The sequence below is a fragment of the Alternaria metachromatica genome (assembly GCF_023757995.1).
Source record: "Alternaria metachromatica strain BMP 0045 chromosome Unknown scaffold_29, whole genome shotgun sequence".
Lineage (NCBI taxonomy): Eukaryota > Fungi > Ascomycota > Dothideomycetes > Pleosporales > Pleosporaceae > Alternaria > Alternaria metachromatica.
The window spans coordinates 225540-240575 of NW_026055520.1; the positions used below are offsets into that span (position 1 = coordinate 225540).

At 54.5% G+C, this 15036-nt stretch overlaps 5 protein-coding genes across 5 annotated transcripts; all 5 read right to left on the reverse strand.

Annotated features, from left to right (window-relative positions):
- Nucleotides 1-643: 643 nt before the first annotated feature.
- J4E83_009032 (uncharacterized protein) lies at nt 644-1516 on the reverse strand (the record flags this gene model as incomplete). The annotated part of the gene is made up of 2 exons (XM_049335925.1): nt 644-1141; nt 1511-1516. 2 exons carry the CDS (start codon nt 1514-1516, stop codon nt 644-646), a joined length of 504 nt encoding a protein of 167 aa, XP_049184959.1.
- Nucleotides 1517-2126: 610 nt separating this feature from the next.
- Nucleotides 2127-2570, reverse strand: J4E83_009033 (uncharacterized protein; the record flags this gene model as incomplete). Its single annotated transcript, XM_049335926.1, has 1 exon — nt 2127-2570. One exon carries the CDS (start codon nt 2568-2570, stop codon nt 2127-2129), a length of 444 nt encoding a protein of 147 aa, XP_049184960.1.
- Nucleotides 2571-4587: 2017 nt separating this feature from the next.
- On the reverse strand, nt 4588-5059 carry J4E83_009034 (uncharacterized protein; the record flags this gene model as incomplete). The annotated part of the gene is made up of 2 exons (XM_049335927.1): nt 4588-4736; nt 4768-5059. 2 exons carry the CDS (start codon nt 5057-5059, stop codon nt 4588-4590), a joined length of 441 nt encoding a protein of 146 aa, XP_049184961.1.
- Nucleotides 5060-5897: 838 nt separating this feature from the next.
- J4E83_009035 (uncharacterized protein) lies at nt 5898-6197 on the reverse strand (the record flags this gene model as incomplete). The annotated part of the gene is made up of 1 exon (XM_049335928.1): nt 5898-6197. One exon carries the CDS (start codon nt 6195-6197, stop codon nt 5898-5900), a length of 300 nt encoding a protein of 99 aa, XP_049184962.1.
- A 2223-nt stretch (nt 6198-8420) lies between these two features.
- J4E83_009036 (uncharacterized protein) lies at nt 8421-10570 on the reverse strand (the record flags this gene model as incomplete). Its single annotated transcript, XM_049335929.1, has 3 exons — nt 8421-10230; nt 10429-10435; nt 10567-10570. 3 exons carry the CDS (start codon nt 10568-10570, stop codon nt 8421-8423), a joined length of 1821 nt encoding a protein of 606 aa, XP_049184963.1.
- Between the last annotated feature and the right edge of the window lie 4466 nt (nt 10571-15036).

Below are 15036 nucleotides of genomic sequence, written 5' to 3' on the forward strand. Positions count from 1 at the left end.
CAGCCGGATCTACTAAATCACTTCCCAAACAAGCTCATGCTATTTGCCGCTATACATTGCTACGACTTGCACCCTCACCTCGGTGACCTACCCCCAAGCCGCTGCCATCCAGTAGTGACGCCTTTGCTGCCTTGTTCTTGCTAGCTGCCCCCTCGACTCGCAACTTGGTGAGCGTGTGGCGGGACGCATCCTTCCTCAGATTTGCCATCTGGCTTTTCAGATGCTTGCTCACACTGTTATGGTGCAACGCCAACTTGGCCTTGATCTTCTTCTTCTTCTTTCGGGCTTTTGTGACGTAAGCCTCGATAGAATTTGGCGACTCATATGTCCATACAGTAACCTCTCAGTCCTGCCCAGTCCTGTTTACTCGGGCGATCGCCTGCGCGTTAGCAGCGCAAGATATGTACGGCTTTGTTCGCGGTTACCCAGCAGCTGTGTCGGAGGACTCTCTTGCCCAGGCGGTAGCCTGTGCCCCGGCGGCGCTGGGTTCTGGCCAGATGCGCCCAGTTAGTGACCGAGATCTGCGCTGCCTGGTGAAGTTAAGGTCTGGGTCGTCTCCAGGTGGCAGCTCAGTTATTCTCGCCTTATTTCGCCGTCTTCCGCACGCGCAGTCTCGTAAGAGTCTGGCGGAACTCCTCTTCCGTCAAACTCTCTTCCTCAACCGCTCACTCACCCCCTTCTGATCCAAGGTCAGAACAGCCTTCTTCTTCTTCTTCTTCCTCTCTCGTTCTCTGTCGATGTAGCGCTCAATTGAGTTGTGTGCATAAAACGTCCAGATAGTTACCTGACGGTTCTGACCTATCCGGTTGATCCTCGAGGCGGCCTGGGCATTGATGGCAGGGTTCCACCTTGGGGTCAGGATGAACATATTTGTAGCCTCTACCAGGGTCAGGCCCAAACCAAAGCACTGAATGGTCGCCAGCATAACCCTAACTTTGTCTTTAGGGTCGTTGAATCGCTCGCGCATAGCGTCCCTCTCCTTCAAGCTCATGTGGCCGTTGAATTCGAGGAATTCGATGCCCGTTGCTCGTAAGGCGTTGGACACAACTTCCAGAGTCTGGAGAAATTCATCAGTGATGATGATTTTCCCTTCGCTCTTGGACTCGTGCAGGGAGAGAATCTGCTTAGGAAGCTTGTTAACCTGTGTTGAGTGCTAATCCTTCTCTGTCTCCTCTAAGAGTTAATTGCGGGACTCTTTCGCGGTTATGTCGACGTAGGCCTCCTCTTTGCTAAGGCTTTCCCACTCCTCGAAGTCGAAACTTGCTGACCGCGTCCAAACAGCGCAGGAAGTCTTCTGCTACGATGATCTTGCCCTCCGTGGCCGACTCATGAATGGGGACGACTTGCTGCATCAGCGTGTTGATGCGTGCAGAGCTCCAGTCGTCCTTGGTTTCCATCCAAGAGACGCTGTCGCGCCTGCTTGTGGCTCATATCGAGGAAGATGTTTTCCTGAGCCAAACCCATCGTCGCCTCTAAGTCTTAAGGCCGAGCCCCTCAAAGTCTTTCGCACCCCCATATTCATCCTTGCTCTCAGAATCTTTGGCAAGGTCCGCTCCCTCATCATCTTCGCTAAGGCTTTGTCTCCCGCGCGCTTCCTCCTACTCCCTTGCGGCTTTGCATCCTTCTGTTAAGTAGGCTCCTAGGGGCTGGATGCGCTTCTTCTCCCTCAGTGCGTGGCCAATGTATGCCTCTGGCACCTCTTTCGGTTACCCATAGCTCCGCGTCTGGGACATGGAAGTCTTCTGCCTCTCTATCACCGTTCTTCGTAAGTTGTGACTCATGTCCACGTAACTTTCGCCCTCATAGTTCACGACAGCGTTGTGCGTTGCAACCTGATCGAATGCGGCAAAGAAGACGATGCCCAGGTGTCGGTACCGCTACTCGACGTCTACCACTAGTACTTCCCCGCCGTCCCAAAGCGCTTACATGGGGGGTCGCTTGTCAGCGCTTACCAGCTGAGCGTCCTGGCCGGTAGACTGGATGGAGACGGAAGACGGAGACCGTCCCGGTGTCCACCCCCCAGCGGCCACACCTGGACCCACAACCTTCACACGTGCTTTAAGAACCTCTGGCAGGGCCCGGACGCGGAGTCTCTCGGACCACCGCTCTCTGTCCTTCCCCCCCTTCTACTTACCCCAAATGGGTCTTGTCTCTTTCTGATGGGCCGCCTCGGCCGTCGGTAGTGTCAATCTCGTGTTTCTCACGCTGTGTCGCGAGAATTCAACGAGGCGACCTCTATTGAAAGTGTCGTCGATTGCGAGGGGAACGAAGCAGGCCTGTAGGCTGGTGGAGAGGATCGCGTTTCTTACGCCCTTGAGGGGTTTGGCCTTGGTTTTCTTCGGCTTCTTGGTGACGAAGTAGTCGTTGAATACTTTGATGTCGTTCCTGGGCTCGATTCTTGACCATTTCATAGGGGGTTGAACCTCATCGTAATCGTTTTCGAGGGGAGTTCCAGTGAGGCCCATACTTTTCCCAGCCTGTAGTGCGCATATTGCCTTCGAGGTCTCAGACCGCGATCGGCTGGCCTTACCTATCTTATCGGCGATGACGATGGCGTACCGAAGCAGCATACTGGGGGTAACTACCCCAGATGGGTAGAGGCCCCTTGTATCCCTTGTTCTTTTTGCCGTCAAGTACGGCCGCGATTTCCTTGAACCTGGTGTATTCTTATCGTACGTTGTCGTGTCCCCGCACCGTCATGAGCCAACTTCGTTCGTTGTTTCCATCGTTCGTATTCCTCTCGCGGAACTTCTCATACGCCATAGCATTCACATACTAGGTCGCGAGGCCAAGCAGACCTCATTTGAGGGCGGCGATGACCCTGACGCCGAAACCGAGCGGTGACTTCGACCTCTGGCAACATGCGGTTCAATGCACTGGATATATGGATACCCAGAGTACCACTCATCAGGCCGAACACGTCCGGGGTCGTGATGTCAACGATGGCTCATGCCACAAGAGTGAGAGTGAAGATGATTACGACAATGAAGACGGCAATCTCGCGAATCTCAAGGATGATTCCGAGGATGAAGAGGGTAGCCCGGATGTTGAAGATATGCTGAACGATATTTCAGACATTGAAGATACCATTGCGGAGCAGGCTTTTGCCTTGTTCCACCAAGGACGCCACACACCCGCCAGCAACACATCCTTGCCTGGGTGCCTCACGGCAGATCCACAGACAGTGGGCACGACGAAGCAGTGGATAAGGCGCCGATATTGTCCCGCAGCGTATGGCTACCCCGTACCACAACAACTCCAAACCCTACAACTTCGTGGCATGACGCACCAGCGGTAGCTCACCGGCCTATGCTTCGCAGTTCACACTGAGATGTTACCCATAGAGGGGCAATACTATCTTCAGTGGGATGCTTGTGCAGCTCCAGCTCGAACCTCGTGATGTGGAAGACATGGCGGAATCTAATGTCAGAGACGTGGTGGACGACAGTGACAAAGGGTAGCTGGATAACTTCTAGAAGCCAGGAGGTAACATACTGCTGTCACACTTCGCACTGTCCGACCAAACTTCATCGCGTAGACTGCATACAGCAACCACACGTCTTATCGTGTCGGCGCAAGGGACCGCGAAGGCGACGTAACTCCTACAGAACGACATTGTCTCACAACTCATTGAATAAAACCCGATCGTCGAACCTCCTCAATACCTACTCCTCACATGGCGGAGATGCGAAACTTCCAAGTGCTAGGCGCCGACGATGGTTTGCCCAGAGGCGAAGACGAAACTTCAAGCCGGGGTATCGAGTTCTCGGTCATGTTGTACTACATGGGATGGGGAGAGCTCCCCGGTGAACACAAGCATGGATATTGGCTAACCGCGTCGGATGGTACACTAGCGGCGAGACCTAAGGCTATGATGCTGGAGGATTATCCGATTCACTCTACGTTAACGGGTCGAGTTCTTTGTGATAAGAGGAGGCAGACGGAGTTAGACAAGCGGGAAGAGGAGTACGAGACTTTGACAGCGGAAGCACGGAAGGCGCCTAATCTGCCTGAATAAGATCCGGGTGCGCTATGCGCTGTGAGTCCGTTTCAAACTGCGGTAATAGAAATCCATCACCGCCACCCGTTGATACTCTCAATCATACTCTTGAACTCCATCCTGTTTTAAGGGATACACTGAGAGATACTCGCAGACGAAGACTGGAGGTTAACGTAGACTCCGAGATGCTTCGTGGAGCAGAGAGGCGTCGGTCAGAAAGTAGTAGTCGTCTCGCGGCACTTACCACTAGATGTCGACGGCGTCGTCGATATAGAGGAGCTGCCCACGGGTGACTATCATCATAGGCGTCTGCAAAGCTCTTCGGTTATGATATGATCCTGCATTCGATGCTGGAGTTTGCATGCCAGGTGTTGGAAATCGATGTCCTTGCAGCTCGTAATCGAGTGCAGAAGGTGAGATACAGCGCTATTTGAGCTAAGTGGAGTCTCCTCGCCCTAGTGTTGTCGTCACTCCGGCGTACAACGAAGTAGATGTCAGCTTCTCGCACTCTCTGTATCTGAAGAAGAACGGAAGGAGCAGGCCCCGGGGGCGGGCGCGGTTGTAGTCGCCTGGGTGGGTTGAACCACCTACTGCGCAGGCTGGGCGAGAGTGTCATCGATGGCCTTTGCCATCTCTTTGACTTCGGAATGAGCCTCGACAACGGCTGCAGGGAACGTCTTGATGAATGCACACTGGTGCGGTGACTTGGAGTCGGGGGAGCTGGTGATCTCCTTCTCTAAACGACCACGGCTCGGTGGGTTGCAGACCTTCCTGGTACTGCTGAAGGTTTCTCACTTGATCGCGGAGTCCCCGGAGCGCGGTGGTCGAGAAATCAGTCTGGCGAGATGCGGTATCGAGAGATTCTTCTGCTTCAGCGAGTTGGGCTACAGCTCCCCGACGAATGTGGTCTTGGTGAACCCTAAGGGGTTTATTGTACTCCCTGCGAAGTGCAAGACGGTCGGTGCGGTGTGCTACGGCTTCGTTGTCGGGAACCAACTTAAGCAGCTTGATAGTGTGGTTCATTTTGTCCAGCTTGGCTTGTAGGTCGTGCCAAACCATCTGTTGCTGGGAAACTCGTCCTAAGGCATTGTCAGTTTTCTGTACCGATAAGGTCGTGATCACGACCACCCAGTGGATACGCGACATGGTCCCGTAGTGTATGCCCACCCCATGTCACAACAACCCCAGAGCCTACGGCTCCGTAGCCTATTATACCAGCAGTAGCTGATCCCACGTTCTTCTGGGGGTGAGATCCGCAAGCTGGACAGTGAGATCCTAATGTGATACATCGCACTGTCGGACCAAACTTCATCGAGGAGAGTACATACAATGACGACACGTATTACTGCGTCAGCACAAGGGACCGCGGAGACGATGTTATCTCTACACAAGGAGGGTGGAAACTACTCGCGCTATGCTGGACATGACGGTGTTGTATGCTGTCTCTGTTACTAGGAATGGAGGCGCCCTCGCGTGACAGCGTGTAAGTGGGTATGTAGAGGCGTGAACACGGTTGTGTACGGTGTCGGTGGGAGAAGCTTCACAATGATGAACAGAAGAGAGGACGTTGGTTGCTTGTAGCGAGGCTTGCTATTAGGCTGTGTGCTAATGTAACCTTCCTATCTAAACGTAGACTCAATCCCCAGCACCCCTACCCGCTTGTTTGATGTCCCATGTAGTCTTGGATGATGATATTGACGGAGCCCATGACGTCGTTGTACACCAAGTCGCGGACTTCTTGAATAAGCTTATCGCGGGCTTCGTTCGTGACATCGTTGAACAGGTCGTTACGCACGTCCTCGATGAGTGCATCGCGCGCTGCGGTTGTGTTCAAGGTTTTCTATGAAGAAGACGTTAGCATAGTTCCCCTGCTTCACAACTGCGTGGCTAGACTCACCTAAGCCGATAGAGTGTCGATAACAGTCTTAGCGAGGGGGGCTGCGTGCCAGATCATGAGGAGGAGGAATGTGCCCTTGACGATGAGAAAGACCAAAGCCCATGCAGTCTGCTTGTTGGCTTGCTGGTTTGCTTGGTCGTTATGGTCGATCTTGGCTTGGGCTTCTTGGCTGCGTACGCCGTTGGCTGGGTTGACCCATCGTGGAGTGGATGTGAAAAGATTGACGATTTGGGCCCAGGTTGGCGTGGCAGGAGGGGTGGGACCTGCCGGTGCTGATGGAGTGACTGGTGAGTTGGGCATTGTGCTCGTTTTGTCTTCGATATAGTGGTTATGAATGTCTGTGAGAAATGTGGATGGCGGTGGTGAAGAGGAAACAAGAGGGAGAAGGGGAGTGGTCTCCTTTTTATCGAACATGATGGCTACGTCAGCACCTGGTGCGTGCTTTGAGATAGGATACAAATGGGCAGGAGTGTGTGAGGTGCAAATCTAAAAGAGGGAGCGCGACGGGTTTTATAGAGCAGGTGCGAGGCCTTGCCGAGGGAGGAACTATGGTAGACACTGCCACACTACCCACCCAATCTGCGCACATTACTATAGCATAACCGCTTATTCGAAAGGATTGGGGTCGACTCTTGGTTCAGCCACACACAGGTAGGGCATACTCTTTCACTTTCTGCAGTACTGCAACCAATGAGTATCGCCTGTGTCCTCGCTGCTCGACAAGCGTGACGTCACTAATCAGAAGGAACGATGTCAGCTTCCCGCAGTGTGGCAGGAAGGCACAAAATGACTATGCAGCCGCCTCTAACCCACAAACTGCGATAACCGGCACGAGGCAAAAAGTTGACTTGGAGAAGTCGCCAAATTGCGCTAACGTCGGTGTAGGGTAGTAGCTAGGTCGAAGCCTTCCCGCTACCGCATGAGCGTGCCGTCCTTTCCTTCCGCGTACCGACGTCACTTTCTCGAACAGTACTAGAGAACCGCAAGTCACACTATCTACAGACGTCTTCAACCACCCTATACAAAAGCTCTCACACGGTGGCTTGGGTCCAGATTAGTGTAGCGCATGGAGACGGAATTTGGAAACCCACGTACACCGTATACAAGATGCGGTGGTTGGGTCTAGATGGACATCACCAACGAAGAAGCTGCAGCTGAAGAAGAACGGAAGGAGCACGCGGTAAGCGGGGCTTGTCCTCAAGCGCTGAGCCATTGTCAGTTTTGAAAGAGGAAGTCGATGCCCTCTGACCGCATCCCCCCGTCGCTCCCTTCCACATTCAGTACGTCCAGCCCGTCATTGCTCAACCAGACCTTCCCGGCATCCTTATCCGGGCAACTCATTAGCAAATACGCTGCCCTTGATCTTAACAACCTGGAGACTGTGCCAGAAGTCTTTGCTGTCTACGGCCGACGAGGGGACGTTGACGACGTAGCTCTGCTACACGGCGGGGGTCCTTGTATGGGGGCTTGAGGACTTCATCCTTCTCCTTGGACTCCTCGTGGTTTTCCAGATTCCGTGTCCATGCGCTACACTGATCTGGACCCAAGCCACTGCAACTCTGAGAGTGACATGCTGCCGGCGGGGCCTTTGGTACGGTTAGTCTTGTTGGCTGCCGTGTAGTACCGAGAGGCCTACTTTGCCTCTTTCCCCAGCCGAAGCTGTCGCGTCTATACCACGTATCTCTCCTGGTGGTGTGTCAGCTAATGCCTCTCCGGTGGTAACGGGCATGTCGTGCTCAGCATCTACCCATATCCCGCATGGACTGCTGGCATGTAGCCAATGTGTGCACCAGCCCTGCTTCCTACATTGACAACAAATGACACTCACTGTATTGTCAGCCCCTCACCCCTCTAGGAAGTCGAAGTTCTCGCGGTATAAACGTGATGTAGCAGCCATGCCCCGATGTAATCTTATTTTCATTACTCGCCCCCATCAACCACTTCTCCCCCCAGAAACTTCCTTCATGCCATAGATACGCAAACACCGAAACTGTACAACCATCCAAACATCTCTCATAAATCCCATTATCTTCATTTCCAAACGCATAATAACAAGCTCGCACAGCAAGCTCCTTCCACCTCATCTCCTCCCACCCCTCTTCCCCTTCAACGGACTCTCCCCCTTCCCACTCTTACAAAACACACAAACAAACACCCTGGGCAACCACTCCTCCTTCAACCCCACACAGCCCATATGCAACCACTTGAAGCAAGCCTCACACTGCACCATCAACGTATCGGCATCATCGACCAAACCATCACACACACACCTCGTGCTATCATTACTCTTGCTACTGCATTCCGTTGACGGCGTAGTCGTAGTCGTCGGCGAGCCGTTGAAGGAATTAGAGTAAGGGTCGTACGCGCCGTGCGATTGCAAATGTTGAAGTACGTTGTGTGACGGAGGAGGATGCGAGGTGGACATATCGGCCGAGGCCTGCGCCCACCGTTGGTTGTGTGCGAGCAGTGTGTTTTGAGATGCGCGTTCTGAACTTGTCAGTCGAGAGAAGGGGAAGCGACAGGCTATGCTAGCGTACCGATGCGTTGTTGGCGGGCGCCGACGACCTTTTTCAAGGCGCCGAGGGCGTCGCCGGGGGAGTCGGGCATGTGTGTGTCTTCGGGGTCTCGTTCGCGGAGGCTGGGGCGCTCCATGGCGCTGGAGCGACGGATGGTGTTTTCGGCGGCGGCGGCAGCGGCGGAGCGGCGGGTTGATCGTAGCGTTTCGAAAGAGGTCTTGGAGAGGGCGTCGGATGCGAGTCGCGAGGCGGAGACGGAGCGCGCCATCTTGAAGGAGTTGGCTCGTTCGAGCCCGCCGCTGTCTGCTCGAGCGTGTTTCGTAGCTCGACGTTCGGGTTGGGGTATGACGAAGGATGGGTTGCGGCTGACGATTGGAGCTGGCTCATCGTCATCCGACTCGCTGTCTTGCTCCTCGTACAGTCCGGGGTATTGGCGTCGAAGATCTTGCTGCGAAGTCTGCCGTCTATTCCTGGGGGTCTCATCATCTCCCGTAGGTATCGTCTCTGTGCGAGCCGTACCACTCTCGTCGATGATCAGCCGGGTACGGGGTCTTCTAATCTCAGGTATCGCTTTCAGTGATCCGCCGCTTTGACGCTTCAGCGGCGATGAGCGACGGGGAATCGTCGAAGCATAAGCTGGGATTGCTATCCGAGGGTCCATTGCTCTGGTTATTCTCGGCCCACTATCGGTATTGCTTCGTTGCAGAACAGGTCTCGCGTTCTCCGCTGAACCCGACGACGAAGCTGTGTTGCTGCGTGAATGCTGACTCTTGGCCTTCTTCGCCATTGCCCTCTCATTTTCCGCATCCCGTAATTGTGTCTCATACGGTTGTCTTGACATGTCGAGCATTGGCTGCTGCGGCATGCTTCCAAAAGAACCAGTCATATCGGGGTTGGAGAAGCTGAGCAGCATGTTAGGATCGACACCCGCAGCCGTATATACAAAAGAGCCATTTCTTGAGCCGTGTCTCTGCTGTGAGGGTGTATTCGCAAACGACGCTGGCACGGGAGAAGCTTGGAAGCCCTGGAACGCTGGGGTTTGCATCATGTTAGCCGAAGGATGGTTCATTGCTTGCCAGTTCATGTCGTGCTGCGGTCTATGTGGGGTAGGACCGAAGGGGTCTACTCCCAGCGGCACATCTAGATCCATTTGCATGCCATCGTTCGCTGGGTCCCAGAACAGCTTGGATTGAGGCATGGGTGGCGCAGACATTGGACCACCGCTGGGGAACTGCATCATATGTGGAGTGTACTGCAGATCAGCGAAGCCAAACGGTGTCTGGTCAAACAGAGCTCCTGAGGATTCCGGCAGTTGGCTGGGCGTCCTGTGCACCACTGTAGCTGGTGTTGCCACCCCATGTCCACTTTGTTGCACGCTTCTCCTAGACGAAGCGTCCCTCGTTGGAGGTGGCGTTTGCATCTGCGAGAAGTCCATGCTGACAGGACGAGAGCCGAACTGTCCCTGTGATCCAACCTTCCTCAGCTGATTAGGGCCCGGCGAGGACGACAGCCTTTGGGACACGTCGACCGGCGGAAGAGGTAGGTTTTGCGGTGCGAAGTGGTTGACATGGAACTCTGGGTCTTCGGGAGTGCGGACGGGTTGGCTGTACGAGCTCGACGGCCGGCCTATGGGCGTCGAGAGTGTGAAGGAAGGAGTCTGCACCGGGGTGTGCTGCCCATTGGGTCGTGGGGTGGCCCAGGCGTCGAGGAAGTGCGAGTGGGGAAACGACTCGGTCTTTGGTGTTTTGAGAGTCCCGTCAGGGAACGTCAGCGACTTGGGAGTGGAGGAGGGACTTGGGAGATGCCAGTCCGTCGATCTAGCACGCGACCCACGTTAGCCTGGGGCACTTGCAGATGCGAGCCGAGACATGAGGAAAACCAAAAGTGAGATCTATCAACAGAACGGGAAGGAGCGGAAGAAGTCTAAAGAAAGGTATTCTTGGGATAGCAAGGCAAGGGATGATGGCAACGAGCTCCAAGTGACAACCGTGCGGTGCTGCCTGACCTCTGCCTACCCTAGACCTGGATTGGGACATAGTCTGGTCCGACATGACATGAAGCCAAGGACGGCCGGAGGTATGCAGATGAAGCTCGTTGCACCAGCCGAACGCTACACATCTTCCGCCACATGGGAAGGTAGAAGAGAGCCGTACCCATATATGTGCTGATCCAAACTCATAGCAAGCCCAATGACACAAAGCCCTGACACAATGTCCTTCCTTCCCGACCATGTAGCAGTAATATAAGACGTCGAGGGTCGTCCGCGAGTCGAGGAGGCGTTCGGCGGGGTTGGGTCGACGGGTGGTGAAGACAAAGGCGCCCTGGATAGAGTTCTTTGTTGACGGCGGGATGTTCTCGCAAACGCAGGCAGCTAGACGGGAAGCTGTGAGACCTGTTGGGTAGTACACTTGAGCAGCAGCAGGGGATATGACGGCGTTGTGAGACGTCGTCGAGGCAGGTACCGAGCGAGGGCGTCAGCACAGCGTGGTGGTTGTGAAGAGGCAGCTGTTGCTTGCTTTGGGTGACCAGGCACGGCGAAGGTTTCTCACGTACTAAGCAGCTGGTGGGGCCGGGGAAGCTGAAGCTGCAGTTGCAAAGGTAGTAGTTCGGCAAAGATGAAGAATTGATAGTCCCGATCGTGACCCGCAGCTGGCAGCAGCAGCAAGCACTCCGCAACACACTGGCAGCAGCGGCTGAGCAGGACCCGGAATGCGGCTTAGGCCAAGTCTCCTGAGGGCTAGGAGGCGTCTAGCTCAGGTACCGAGCCCGCAGGTGCATGGGCCGGCGAGGGCGATATAGCGAGGCTGTCATAATTGGGTGGGCGTGGCAGGGAGGAAGCATGGAAGAGAGGCTCTTTGTCGTCGCCGCGGCCAGCCAGCACGCACAGCCAGGCGAAGGAAGCCGACGCCTCATCAGCCATGCGCCTAGCAGCGAATGGGGCCAAACATAACGATGAGCTAAGTCGCGAACGGACACGGAACGAACGACACCATGGCTTGGGTGATGCGTGCCGTAAGGATGAGATGGTTAGAAATGACAGGTCAACGAGGTCAATGCCTAGATGCCGACGCTAATCCATTGATTCGGCCCACCAACCAGCGCAGCCCTTCTCCATCTACCTCCTGAGCAAGCGTACAACAGCTACCACCTACAACATACTAGCACCCGTCCCTCCAGCTCCATCCATCTCCATTCCATCAATCATGCAGCCCAACCATGCACTCCTTCATCCTCCTTCCTTTCACCCCCACAACCATTCCGGAATCCCTCCGCGTCGCATGCCGTTAAATAAGCAACCAGGAAAAAAAAGTTACTCGCGGTATGCCAGCTGGCAAATGATTAATCTAGCCGTCATCATGCCAGAAAAACCCACGTACCTGGATAAAAGCTACCCGCTCCCGGCGAATCATGGTCCGAGGGACGCTCTAGATTTTTAAATCAGGCAGGGCAGGCAGGGCAGCGGAGAAAGGGCCACGATAGCACTTGCCGCATTTGATGTAGTGGGGAGGAGGCATGCTTTTGGCCCCGAGATAGATGCGTGTTTGTGAGCTGCATGAAGATTGGGAGTATTGTTTTAATTGTTCGTCTGCTTGATAGATGTAGATCTACATTTCGATGCAAATGTTCCTGTGAAGTACAGCATGAATCGCGGGGTAGATGAGCATCCCACCCCTCGCCTCGTATCTCAACACCCGCTGCGATTAACATGTGAGCTGGACTTTTCGATAGCCGTTCACCCTAGCGCACAGCCGCCGCCGCCGTTCATGCAAGGTACCAATCGTTCTTTCCAATCGTTCTTTCCAACCCGTTTGTGCATCCCAAACCCCTCTCCAGCTCCTCAATCCTTCCAATTCCTTTCGATCTTCGGGCTGTGATTGGTGAACAAACTCGCAAAACTACAATAGCGTTCCCAAAGTCTCAGGAACGATTGCGCGAACCATGCCCACCTGCTGTCTACAGTAAGCGCGCCGCCACCTCCACATCGTTCGCGAGGAGGGGAAGTTCAGGAGATAAGATAGTGGAGTTTATCGGTTCGTCCGGTGGTCGCTAGGTTTATTGGTTAAGGGTTGTTGAGTGGATGGGTGTCTCAGGTACGACTGGGAGGGTGGATGGGGGACGGGTGAGGGGCTACGCGAGATGAGTGGGTTGGTGGGGGGTACGTCATAGTATGGGATTCTATTTCGCATTCATCTTCGAGTTTCAAGCCTGTTGTATCTGCTGCAGTTTTACTGTCATTGTGAGACAACTAGAAAGTGATGAATGAAATACATTCCACGAAAACTATGTACACGTCGAAAGAAAAGAACCCTCCAACTCACTCCCCTGCATTACCTAAGAAAACCCCCTCCTACTAAACTCATCAAACGTTTCTCGCTGGTACGAAAGGTCCGATACAGCTGACATGCTCTCCCCATTCCCGTTGCCCCCATGTATCGGCCCTGATATTTCAGACACCCCATCATCCGGGTCATCAAAAGGACTCCGCTCAATAAGATGCGCCTGAGAACCAAACCCGCCCACCCCCTCTCTCAAGCTACTTTGCCTAGAATTTGTTGTAAAGCTAGGCGGCCCAGCACTACGTAGAGAATTCGTCGTGAAACTCGGCGGGCCCCCACCACTCCAACGTCCACTCGCCCTCTCCGAGACAAAACTCGGCGGCGGCAAACTACAAGGTCGATACGGCGGCGGCGGCTCATTCAAACTACTGTTATCGCCGAAAGGATCTTCAATCGGCCTGAGCGTGTTGGAAGACACAGAGACCATGTCTGAGGTATCCATGCCGGTGAGGTAGGCGCCGTTGGAGTTGGAATGGGAGATGGGGCCGAGGATGATGGGGTGGAAGGCGCTGGGTGTGGATGTTGGGGGGAGGAGGTGGGAGTTACGCTGTTGTTGGTGTTGGTGGTGTGATAGGGAGGGGATTGGTGGGAGGATTGGAGGAGGATGGGAAGGTGGTGGTGCGATGTACGGTTGTACATGTTCATTCCCATGTCTTTGCGATATCTGAGACGGGGTCGTCATCTTCATCTCTTGGACTTCGCGCTCAGTCGCAAGCGCAGCGGCGCGCCGTCTCTTTCGTTTGCGCACGCAGAGGAAGGTCACGCTGGCCATGATTGCGAGGACGACAATGGGGATGATGGCTGCGGCGGCGTAGATGGGCGTGTTGTTTGTGTGTTTCTCGGGTAGAGGCAAGGTTGCGCCTGGGAAGATGTTTGTTGGGGTAGGTGGTCCGGAGGGATCTAGAGAAAATGTTGTCATTGATGTTGTCCATGGTGAGGTTGTGGGTAGGTGGTCGGCGTATGGTGTTGTTGCAGAAGCGGAGGTTTGCCAGTCTTGAGATGAAGGGGTGGGTCCGTATGGAGGAGGAGGCCAGGGACGATTTGACGGATACCCAGGGGGTCTTTCGTTTGGTAGAACAGGTTTGGGAGGCGGCGAGGGTTGGCTGAAGAGTTCGGAGTTCCATGCACTGTTCGTTACTGAGAACTGGGTGATCGACGGCATCGCAGTGTACGATGTTGGTTCGACCGATGGAACAGCAGTTGGGATAACGACTGGAACCAGAGAAACCGTTATCTCATCATCGCTTTCAGTTTCCGTGGGCCAGGGCGGCCCTCTGTCATCTTCATCTTCGTCCCATTCCTCTTTCCTAGGCGGAGCCATTGCGGCTGGACGAACCGCTGACGCGAGCAACTAGCTATGTATGGATGAGCCGCAGTGGTGTGTTGGGACGACACCAGTAAGGAGACAGGAATCAGACGGAGATGCCTGACACCTAGATATGACCGAGGCGGGGAGCTGGAATGTGGTGGTGGTGATGCTCCACTTTCTGACCAGTGATGGGAGATGCGGGGCCGAGAACGGGTTTTGGGCGTGACCTTCCAAGGCTGGTAGTCCAATCGATGACGCGAAAACGGCACACTATGTATCCCTAGGCAGTGAGTCGTTTCTTCTGCTCGACTCCTAGGCTGGGAGGATCGATTGGCGTCTTGTTGGTTTTGAAAGGCAATGCAAAGTGGACACGGAGAGGGGAGGGCAATCCTTTGAGAAGTGGCCGCCCGGCTGGGGTGGCGCAGACATGTTACCCGTTGTCTGGCAACATGTGTGCGATGCAAGCTGTCAAGCCAACAGAATCAAAGTCCGAAGGGCCGGCTGCAAAGAGTCGGCGCGGTTGGCTACATGCTGGGATGCTGGGGAGAGACGGACTCAGCCTCGACGCCTATAAGACGAACAAACCCCACCTGCTCGGGAGGGGGTAAATTTAGCCTGGCTAATGTCTAGCCGTCGATCTAACAAAGCTTAGTATGATGCAATCGTATCTGCGTGGTGAGCACAGTCTGACTGCGTTTGTTCGTTATATTGCCTGGAATGCTGCTTTCGTACTCATGGTGTTCTCATTGTGGTGACGGGAAGTCGAATAAACAATCGCAAGGATAGTCCGGCACATCCGACTGAGCTGGTATGTAGATCCTTTGGAGTGCCCGTATCGCGGTGGGTGATTGGATGGGAGTAGGGCCGGGACGATAGAGCTGACTGTGACAGGCTATAGCTGCAGTTGTTCGTCCTGGATGTTGCAAGTGGGTACCGTTGAGGCATGGTATCGCGACAAAATCCCCTCAGCTGCAGCT